Consider the following 11020-nt stretch of genomic DNA (forward strand, 5'->3'; position numbering starts at 1 on the left):
GGGGTTCATTGTTAGTGGCCCTTACCATCAGCTGGACCTCAAGTGATCATGTGTAAAGCCACTCCTGCCCTCGCGCCCTGCACAAAGCCAGGCCTGAGGGACAGAGGCTGGGACCCCCGCTCCGTCTCAGGCCCTCCAAGGTCCCTGCCTCCTGCTTTTTCTGTCCCTCTCCGTCTGTCCCCTGCCCCCGGCCTTCACTTGCCTCCCTCTCTGTCTGAGTACCTGGTATCTGTCTCTCTGTCTCTCCCTTGTCCCCCTAAGCTCCTGTCTCTCCTCCCAGCACCCTCCCTGGGGACCCGCCCTGTCTGTCTCCCATTTAAGCCTCTGCTGGCTCAGGCTCTGGCTCTCGTGACATCATGTGACACCCCGGGGCTCCTGGCTCCCAGGCTGGCTCTCTCCGCCTGTGAGAAAACCTGTGGCAGGCTTCCCTCTGTCCTCGGGTTCCATAAACGTCGACCTACAGCCGGCCCAGCCTGGGCCTGGCCTCTCACGGTCACCTCCTCTGTTCCTGTCCACACCAGAACCAGGGAGCGGGTGGTCCCATAGCCCATTTGCAGGTAAGGGGCCTGAGGCTCAGAAAGGCAAACGACCTGCCCAGACAGACCCAGGAGCATCGAGAAAACCAGAACCAGCCCACTGTGTGTCTCCCCGGGCTCGGCCCATCCCATGGCCAGCACCGCCCCTCGCTCAGTCATTCACCCCAAGCTCCTCCCTTGTGCCCTGTCCTTGGGGAGCCCCCGGCCAGTGGGGATACCTGCAGTGGCCTAATGAATGCAGCATGTTTGGTTATAAGCGCTGGATGGTGGGCGTGCCAGGTTCCTTGAGGGTCCGCAGTGGCCTGCCCTCCCTCCGGGGCTGGGGACCGGTCCCGTGGGTGGCCAGGAAAGCTATGGGCAGACAGTGGGATTTATCAGCATGGGAGGGGCCTCCCAGATAGGAGGCGTGGCTGCAGCATTCATCTCTCAGCTGTCAGCCAGGAAACATTTCCCCAAATAGTGAATGTCATCGTTTGTTTGCGATGACAGCCATCTGTCAGGGTTCGCTTCCCGAGCTGGACAGAGCAGCTGAGCCCGGGCCCAGGCTCACAGCTGGTGGCCGAAAGCTCCATACAGATGGCCTCGTCCCGCCCGGGCAGCCATTCCCTCAGGGCCGTGTCTGGTGGGGCCTCCAAGGAGGCCGCTGGGTGTGTCACAGGCCTGGCTCTGACAGGTGTGGTCACCACTGCTGCACCACAGAGCCGGCTGGGAGAAAAGAGGCAAGAGATGGTGGCAGGGAAGGGTGGCCAGGACATGGGCACTGCAGACAAGGGGACAGGCCATGGCCCGTTCTGTCCACAGGCGTCTGTAATGTTTGTACCAGACACCAGGCTCTGGGTCCTGCCCTGGGGACACAGGGGAAACTGGCCGCCTGTCACAGAGCTGCCGGCCTCTGCAGGAAGACCAGCTCCCAGGCGGTTCTGACACCGTGTTCCAGAGCCTGGGGGACAGAGTGAGGGGCGACTGGCCGGACTGCAGTGGGAGTCAGGGAGTGCTTCCTGGAGGAGGAGGTGCAGGCTGAGTTGAAACCCATCAGAAGTTAACCAGCCAAAGAACCAGGAACAGCAGTCCATGCACAAAGACCACGAAGTGAGAGGACATGAGGAACCGAAGGAGGTTCTCAGTGGCCAGGTCCAATGGTGACGCCCTCTGCCACCCGCTGGACACCCTCAAAAGTGACTTTGCCTCTCTGAAATCCTCCTACCAGTGGTCACAGGTAGTGGTTACAAGCACAACTCTGGTGCCCGACTGTCTGAGGTCAAATCCCAATTTGAATATGTATTTGCTGTGTGACCTTAGGAAGGTTACTTAACCTCTCTGTACCTTGGTTTCGCCAGTGTGAAACAGGGATGATGGGAGCACCTTCCTCATAGGGTCCCTTCCCCATAGAAGTCAAGGGCATTGTTCCTGTTAAACACGTGGAGCAGCTGCTGGTACTGAAGTCGGTGGTCAGTGACCCTTGCTATTGTCACAGCAGTTGCCTTTTCCAGGGACTGGAGATATATACATGGGGAGGGCCTGGCCCAGAATCTAGCTCTGGGGCCCTGCACGTGTTCCAGTTCCATTGTCATCATGGTTATCCTTCATCCAGGAAAAACGTTTTGTCCCAGACGTCACGGGCAAATACTTGGCAGGCCGGTGCTTTCAAGTGCCCATGAGGTATCACTTGTTCAGGACACACCCCGGGTCCCAGGCAAGACAACAAACATTTTCTGGGTGCCTCTTTGTGCTGGAGCTTCAGATAGGAATAGGGGCTCAGGGGGACCCCAGTCTCGTCCCTGCCCCTGGGGAGCCCTGGCCACAGTCAGGAGACAGCCACTGTAGTGGGCTGAATGGAGACCCCAAAAGCTATGTCCACCTCAATCCCCCAGGGCCGATGCTATGGCCTCATTTGGAAAAAGGGTCTTTGCAGTTGGCGTCAAGTGGGGGGTCCTGAGATGAGCTCATGCTGAATGATCTGGGGGAGGGCCTGGGAAAGACAAGGGTCCTGTAAGGATCCGAAGAGGAGACACAGACACGCAGGGCGAGGCCACGTGGAGACGGAGGCAGGGATTGGGGTGATGCGGCCACAGCCCAGGAGCGTCTGAGGCCACCAGCAGCTGGAAGGGACAGGAAGCACCCTCCCCCGGAGCCTCTGGAGGGAGAACAGCCCAGCCACCACCTAAATGTCAGACTTCTGGCTTCCAGAATTATGAGAGAACAAATTTCTGTTGTTTTAGTCACCAAGTGTGTGGCAATTGTTTCTTGCCGCCCAAGAAACCAACCCAGCCATGAAGAAGGCAGTTGAGTGGCCCCAGCAATACTGGTTGCTGATACTGGGCTGATGAGACCCAGCCCGAGGGGGCACAGCCCATGTCTGCGTCCCTCTGGGAAGTGAGAGACCCATGTTACTTACTGAGGAGCATTTTCACTGAGACCAGTCGAGATGTAAAATAACATTACCGAATAAAGCACGCCCTCGGGGCGAGGCAGCGTCCTATCTGCCCTTAGGACGTCGGGGAGACATCTGGACCCAGATGCCCGCCCCAGGCGATGCCCCAGGTAAGCAGGAGACAGAGTGCGGTCACCGTGTGTGAGAGAAGGGGCTGTGGTCCCCACGCCCCTGGGGCTGTCACCCAGGAGGGCCGCAGACCTTGTCTGTGGAGATGAGAGCCAGTGTCCCCCGACCCCCCAAGCAGCCTCCTTGCAGAGGACACATCGCAGAAGGGATTTGGGGCTGCTTACCAGCAGATAGGAAGTTTACCCAGATTACCCTGGCGCGCTGTAACCACAGAGTACTTAAAAGTAGAAGGGGGCTGGTGGAGGAGGCAGAGAGACACAGCACCACTGGCCACCAGCCAGGAATGTGGGCGCCTCTGAGAGCTGGAGAAGCCAGGAAACAGATTCTCTCCTGGGGATTCCAGGACAGGAAGAGCACGGACCTCCTGGAGTTCTGGGGGATGAATGGGCCAGCCCAGAGGAAGCGCCCTTGCACTGACCACAGAAAAGTCCCTTCGTAACCGTGTTACTGTCACAGCCCGAAGTGCATCCTTGGCGATGGACCTGGGGCGCATTCTGCGACTGTCTGAGCCTCCGGTTTCTCAGGTTCCTTGTGGGAAGCAGTGACATGTCACACAGAGAGGAGCAAACACCGCTTTGGCAAACAGGAGGCTCCCAGGAACTCAGGCCACGCTGGCGGGTCTGAGGCCGCCATGCCTATGGGACTTGCAGGGAAAGGTCGTCCCTGGGGAACCAAGTTGAACTGTAGGGAGCTGCTGTGTGATCACTAGTGTGGGGTGTGTTGGGGTCACTGCCATGGGCCCCTCAGGAAGCCCTGAGAACGGGACAAGGCTAACCTTGAGGGAAGAAGGCAAACTGAGCCCCGCGCAGGGCCGGCGGGGAAAGCGGGGCCCTGTCTTTGCCACTTGGCATTTTTGTCTGGGGCTGAGCTGAGGGGTCTCAGAGGAAATCCCAGAGGCAGGTCCATTGGTCAGGGCCCTGTGGGTCCATGGGAAGGGAGGCGAGGGGTTAGGGGCCCTGAACCAGGAGCTCTGCCCAAAGACGGTGTCACTGTGACGCTCGCCACCTGACAGCCAGCATCGCGGACCTGGGAGGACAGCTGTGTGATGAAAAGCACCTAGGCTTTGGGGTCAGACAGAACCGGCTTCCGGCCGAGGCTTAGGTCGGTCTTGGATCTTTGACCCCCTAAACCCCGCTCACCTCTAGAGTGTAGAGTCAGCCTCAGCGCTGGGGCTATCGTCAGGGTGAGACGGGCCAGGGGCAGGGGGCTGGCACGGTGAATGCCCGGCCACCAGAGGGCTCCGGACAGGTGTTTACGATCCTTCTTGTATTTGCCCCAGGTCCGAGGGGTGAAGGGAGTCTTCCTGGCGAACCAGAAAGTCGATGGGAAGGTGGTGACCCTTATAACCTACAACAAGGGCCGCGACTGGGATTACCTGAGGCCGCCCAGCGTGGACATGAATGGGAAACCCACCAACTGTAAGCCTGTAAGTACCTCTGCTCACGTCACACACGGTGGGGTGGCTGCAGACGTCGCTGAAGGGGCCCAGAAGGTTAGAGACAGTGACAGCTGGGCAGGGCCATCTGAGAGAGAGGAACCCCCGATCTCCCTGGGCGTGGCAGAGAGGGTCACGGGCAGCCCCTTGCTTTGCAGGAGCGCTAGCTGGAGGTCGGAGAGGGACGTGTATCAGTTAGCTCTTGCCACAACATTGCTGGGTAACAAACCACCCCCAACAACAGTCACTGTTCTCTGGGCTTGGCTGGGCACTCTGCTCACATGTCTGGGGGTGGGGGGCTGGTTTGGGGGATCTGCTCCTTGTGTCTGGCATCCCCCTGCCCAGGACCAGCCCAGGCACGCTTACAGAGCAATAGCAGAGGTGCAGGAAGGTGAGCAGACACTGGCCAGCACCAGGCCAGCCTGCTGCATCTCATCGCTTAAATGCTACTGTCAGCATCAGGACCAGGAAGTGCACTCAGCCCGTGGAAGTGGGGGACCAGGCTACAGCCCAGATCACAAGCTCCGGCCCTCCCTGCTATCCCAGGGGCGCCCTTCTCTTCTTGAACAGGAGTGTTGGCTGCCTTGGGGGTGGGGCCCTGGCATGGGCACCAGGAGACCAGGCTGGCGTGCAGGCCCGTGCTGTGAGGACGGAGAGGCAGAGCCCTAAGGGGCCCTGGCCTAAGGCGGCCGTCAGGGAGCGGCAGCTGTGAGGGAGGAAGAGGCTGAATGGACCACACGTGTCTGGCCTGAGGCGGACTGCTTGGCCTCCAGTGGGACCCTGTGTCCTTGCCCCACAAGGAGCTCCCCACCACGGGCACCCCTGACCCTTCCCCAGCGGGGGCCACTCAGAGCAGGGGCAGGGGCCAGAGTTGGAGCCACACAGAGCTGCAGTCTCAGATCCCTACTGACCTATCACCTTGGCCAAGGCAATAGGCACCGCTGAGGCTTTGTTGAAAAAGGAAGGAAGATGGTAAAAGCCCCCTGTGGCACTGGGGACGCGATGAAACATGCCCAGCCATGCCCAGCACGGACACTGGCACACAGCAAGCAGGCCAGGCCAAGCCAGTCCCTTCCTTTTGGACTGCCGCCTTCCCATGCTGTCCCGTAGCCTGGAATGCCCTTTCCTCCTTTTTCCAGCAAACTCCTACTGATACCTGAAAACCCTGCCCAGATATCCCCTCCACTGAGAAGCCCTCACTGTGCATACTTGCGTCTCTGTCTGTTTCTCTCTGGCTCTGCAGCCTCTTGCAGGCAGGGATATGCTGTGGGGATGCCTGAACCCACCCACCACCCTGCCTCTCTGTTCATAGAATAACAGCGCTCGTTTTCCAGGGCCCCGGGGCATCATGTGGAAATGACCCAGGCAGAATCAGGGCACGCTGATGCCGGGGAGGAGGGCTCTGTGCAACTTCCCCCTGGCAGGGGCGCCCCGAGCCTGAGGCCTGAGCTGACCCTCACCAACTTGGGCCTGCCACTCTGCCTCTGCATAAGCCCCCCTTCTGCTGCTAACCAAGGATAACAACACCTGTCGACCTACAGAGAGAATTAATTACCTGCTGCTTGTAAAATCCCTTTCGAAAATGGAACGGCTGTGAAAGGGCTAATTTTTGTATCGTCCTCGGCAAAGTTAAGCCATATTAATCTGTCAGAGCAAGTTTCTGCTAAGAATAGATTCTTGTCTGCAGTGATGTCGCTCAGTGAGGAGATAACATTTGTGAGATTTATGCCCCAGCCTTACAATAATCTAGGCAGGTAGGAGCCAAGTGGAGCGTGGCCCCAGGCAGGCAGGTGAGAACCCAGCAAGCAGGCCAAAGAGAGCCAGGTGCTGGGAACCCAGCTGGGCACAAAGGACAGCAATTAAAGCCCTGACTCAGAGTCCTGTTACCCTCTGTGTGTGGTCCAGGCTGCAGGGGCCGTGGGGGGTGCAAGGGGGACCAGCGTGCCCACTCACCTGGGTTTCTCTTGTGTCCTCCACCCTGTCACGCACCCCCGCGATGAGCGAGGCAGACTACACTTGAGGGTCTAGTTCTCATCATAAAAGGGGTTGCAGAATATTTGGAAAAAAAACAGAAATGTATAAAAAGAGAGGTGAAGGGCCGGCCGAGTGGCTCAGTTGGTTAAGAGCTCGCTCAAGAGTGTGAGCTCTGAGCAACAGCTGTTCGAGTCCCAGCCCGAGATGAGCAGCCGCTGAGCTGCCAACAGGTGGCAGGATGGCTCAGCTAAAAAAAAAAAAAAAAAGAGGTGAGGTACGGCGGTAAGTGCATCACCCAGAAATAGCCGTACTCAGGCATTTTTCGTTACCGTCTTTTAGGTCATCTGCACGTTAAAAGGTCGTAATTGGGATCCTGACACACATGTGATCTCCCCGTGTTCCATTTTCACTTAACTCTGGGTCACGAATATTTCCCTGGGCTGTCGGACGAGCTGTCTGCCTGGAAGATCTCCTTCCGGTAATTCAGAAATGAGGGGACTTTTTAAATAGATGAGTGGTGAGGTCAGATCTGGTTTAGGATGATAAATAGTACTCGGAGGATGGTTTTGAATCTGTTTACATCTTACTTCAGAATGAAAACCCATTCGTTTTGCAGCTCACAGTAACTTCCCCAATTCAGGAAGTGGGGTGTCGAGTGGGTGGGTCTCCTCACTCACAAGGCAGGTAGTGTGGCCTCCGTCCATCCGCCTCTCTCATGATCTGGGGGACACTTATTTAGAGCACCAGTCGCTCCTCCATGCAGAGTGGCTGAGAGGGGGGGCTTGGGACAGTGTGGGCTCCCATGGCACCAGCGAACCTTTGGGGCCTCCCACCCTGGTCCTCGGTGTCCCAGGGGACCCCCCTATCTCTGACAGAGCATATTTAGGGAGCCCTAGCTCTGCATGCATGCCACCCCGTCTCATCTGCCGGTGTCACTCCAGGTCTGCCTGGCCGGCCGTTCTCTTCATCAGCTCTGCCCTGATGGCTGGGAGGGTGTTTGTGGGGCCTCTTCTCAAGCTGCCAGACACCCCCTGCAGCTCCAGGACCAAATGGAAGACACTTGTGTGGCTCTCTGCTGCCCCAAAGGGGACCGCAGCTCTGCCTGCATCTGTTAATGCCCTGTGGGCCACAGCTGACTGCAGGAAACCCTGAGGAGTGTTTGACCTGAGGCCCAAACAAGTGCCCGGCAGCGGGGCCCGGCCCAGTGGACTGGGGAGGGGACAGCCAGGTTCTGTGAGGCAGTGCCTCTGACATGTGACGTTCTGTGCACAGGCCATCAGGGGGCAGGGGAAAGGCAGATTGGAGCTCGGGCCACCCCAGGTCCCACCTGGTCCGCCAAAGCAGGGCTGTGCTACCACCCTTCTCTGCCGGGAGCCTGCCAGTGGGGGGCCCAAGTGCCATGTTCCCGGTGAGGCTGCTTTTCCTCCTGACTTAGAACTCCCTTCTGCAGCTGGCAGCTGGCCCTACCGCTGAGGTCACAGGACCCCCTGCCCTGGACAGCCCCTCCCCATTACTGCGTGGTCACCGGGCAGGCAGGGGTGGGGAGAACTAAATGGTCTCCCCAGAGATAGTAACTCAGATACTAAGCAGGTATTGACTGCTTTTCGATCAGGGGAAACCCAGGAGTAACGTGTGATGATCCCACAGTGTCAGTGGGGTGGGTTTGTCCCACTCAATCAAGGTGGTCCTGGACAGGTCTGAGGAGGGCTCTCTTACCGTGGCTGTGACCAGGTTCCCGCTCAGGGGCTGTCGTCTTCAGTCTGCCCTGGGCGGGTCTCCAGCCCACCATGTCCCCTGCAGAGTGCCCTCCACAGGCGGCGGGGCCTCGTGTCAGCTGAATTTGCCACCTTCTATTTCATTTTTGCTTTTTACAGTTTTATTGAGATATCACTCATATAGCATACGATTCACCCATTTAAAATACGACCGAAGTACAATTCGGTCGTATTTTAGTACGTTCACAGAGTTGTGCAAACACCACCACAGTCCATTTAGAGCATTTCATCACCATGGGAAGAAGCCCTGTCCCCTTTGTCCTTCACGCTGCCACCTCCCCATCCCACCCCAGGTCCTGGCAATGGCTCGTCTGCTGACTGTGGAGTTCTCTACTCTGGACAATTCTCATGAGGGGTGCAACTGACAACTGTTACCCACCCCAACACACCGCACCCCCCACCTTATGCAGACAAATAAAGGCACTTGGGGCCTCCACCTGGGGCCTGATGCCGTCTGATCCCAATCAACGTCCAATGTATGAAACAGTTTTATTTTTAACTTAGGGTACTCTATCTGAAATGCACTCAGTTCAGGGACCAGAAGAAAGTACCATAAAAACATAACGTGAGGAGAGAAGACATCTCTCGGATAGATTTCAGTAGACAGCATAACGTAGTAATGACATGGGGATTGTCCTCGCTTTTCTCCCCGCTCCCCTGGGAGGTGCGGGGGGACAGGCACCACCGTCTCCATTGCACGAATGAGGAAACCGAGGCCCAGATTTTCCCATAAAACTAGCAGCACCTCCTACGTTCAAATTTGGACCTCAGGGTGCTTAGTTCTGTGGTATTTCTAAACTGATTTTTTTCAGAAAAACGAGAGAGGGCCAAGGAAATGATTACCTTTCTTATCAGTAGCAGTTAGGCAGCACGTTGTCCAGGGGCGGGCTGGACCCCGACTTTCTCTCCAGAAGCTGTGTTAATCCGGGAGTGCTGTGAAGTACAGGTTATTGCCCCATTTCACAGGGGGAGAAATGAGACTCAGAGACACTGAGCGTTTTCCCCAGAGTCACACAGCATGAAGAGGGGTACAAGGATTCAAAGCCCTGCCTATTCCATGACCCCACCCTGCCCATACTCCAGGCTGGCAGAATTCCCTGGTTTGGGGACCCCAGAAGGCTGACCCCAGAGCTGTAACCCCAGAAAGCCCTTTGACATCTGTGGGCATGTGGGGGCCTCTGGCGGCCCTCCTGCTCCCTGGGTGGGAGTGGGCAAGAACTCCTGCATTATCAAGGTGGCTCAGCCAGCCAGACCCCAGGCCCTGCCTCAGGCTCCGAGTGGGAGGAGAGAACCAGCGGCCGGAGCCTGTGCCTCCCTCTCCTGCGGCCGCTGTGGGCGGCCCCTTGCTGATGCTGGCGGGGCTCTGGTGCCCCGGAAGCCGCTGTGCGGAGGCCTTGGGCCTCGTCCAGTGTCCCACGGTTTTGTAGTCTATCGTGAATGTGACCCCGGGCCACTGAGGCCTAGGGGAGGCTCAGGGAGGCCACAGTCCCCAGGACACATCCTTGCGTGTCTCCTGGACTCCCACTCCCACCCTGGGGGCGCTGGGGTTCAGGCAACTCAGGAGGAGACCGAGGAGGGCTGGCTCGGCCAAGGGTCAGGACAGGAAACGGCTTGTGCTTCCTATTCCGGGAGGCTGCTGGCCCGCTCTGGCCTGCAAGTGTGTCCCCTGCAGGGACAGACACCCTCGGGGCTCAGAGAGCGGGCAGTGGACTTGGTTATAGTCCCAGCCCCTCCACTGCCCTTGGGCAGATTGCATAAATGTTCTCTGCCTCAGTTTCCCCACTTTTGAAACAGGGATGATACTCAGTTCATAATAAATAAAAAGTGTACATTTCAAAAGTGCAGCTGTTGAGAGTTCAGTGGCATGCACCTTGTAAAGTGCTTGGCCCAGGGCTGGCCCAGAGGCAGCCGTCCATCGGGGTGAGTTGCTGTTGAAATTCTTACTACAACTTGCGTTTCCGACCCTCCAGCCAGGGCGTCAGCTGGGGCTGCCGTCCAGGAGATGCTTGCGAGTAAACCAGGCTCTCGCATGCCCACCTTACCTCTCTGCCTCTCACAGAGGGCACAGGGTGCCAGGGCTTGTCCCACAGCTGTTCCCTGAGGCCCAGGCTACCCTGGTCACATCCAGTAAAGGTTCCGGAGGGGACCACACTGGGAGAGCCTCCCTTGGAGAAGGCCTTTCCACAAGCAGTCACCTCACACAGCCTGATGGCCTTCACCTGCGGCCAGCCCAGGGCCTCTTCCCACCCCAACCCGTTCCTCCGAGGCGCTCCTGGCCCTGCCTTCCTGCCCACAAAGCCACACGGGGGGACTCGGCCTCAGTCCTACCTTTCTTTCCTAGGGACCCTCCTCCTGCCCCCAAATGCTGACCATGGCTCCCTCTCTCCTTGCAGCCGGACTGCCACCTCCACCTCCACCTGCGCTGGGCAGACAACCCCTACGTGTCGGGCACTGTGCACACCAAGGATACCGCCCCAGGCCTCATCATGGGCGCAGGTAGGAAGCCGCCCTCACAGGGGGATGGAGGTGCCACCATGCATGAAGGGAACTCTGTGATCCAGGGTAAAACTCGATGGCCATGAGCCTGGGCCATGGTGTGTACACTGGGGGACAATGACATCTCCAGGAAGCTCAGCTCTCATGGAAAACCCTAGGCATGTGATACATGTAGGCTCAGTGGGAAAGAGAAGGTGGGTGGATGGTAGGTGGATGGATGGATGGATGGATGGATGGATGGATG

General features: G+C 58.0%; 1 protein-coding gene across 1 annotated transcript in view; it reads left to right on the forward strand.

The window, feature by feature from the left end:
• The window catches only part of SORCS2 (sortilin related VPS10 domain containing receptor 2), a 186997-nt gene that overhangs the window by 140082 nt on the left and 35895 nt on the right, over nt 1–11020 (forward strand). The window contains exons 9-11 of the mRNA XM_019626424.1: nt 450–557; nt 4376–4522; nt 10674–10776. Coding sequence (XP_019481969.1) covers nt 450–557; nt 4376–4522; nt 10674–10776 — 358 coding nt within the window. The remainder of the gene's footprint in view (nt 1–449; nt 558–4375; nt 4523–10673; nt 10777–11020) is intronic.

This window comes from Hipposideros armiger, unplaced genomic scaffold (genome assembly GCF_001890085.2).
Source record: "Hipposideros armiger isolate ML-2016 unplaced genomic scaffold, ASM189008v1 scaffold_677, whole genome shotgun sequence".
Lineage (NCBI taxonomy): Eukaryota > Metazoa > Chordata > Mammalia > Chiroptera > Hipposideridae > Hipposideros > Hipposideros armiger.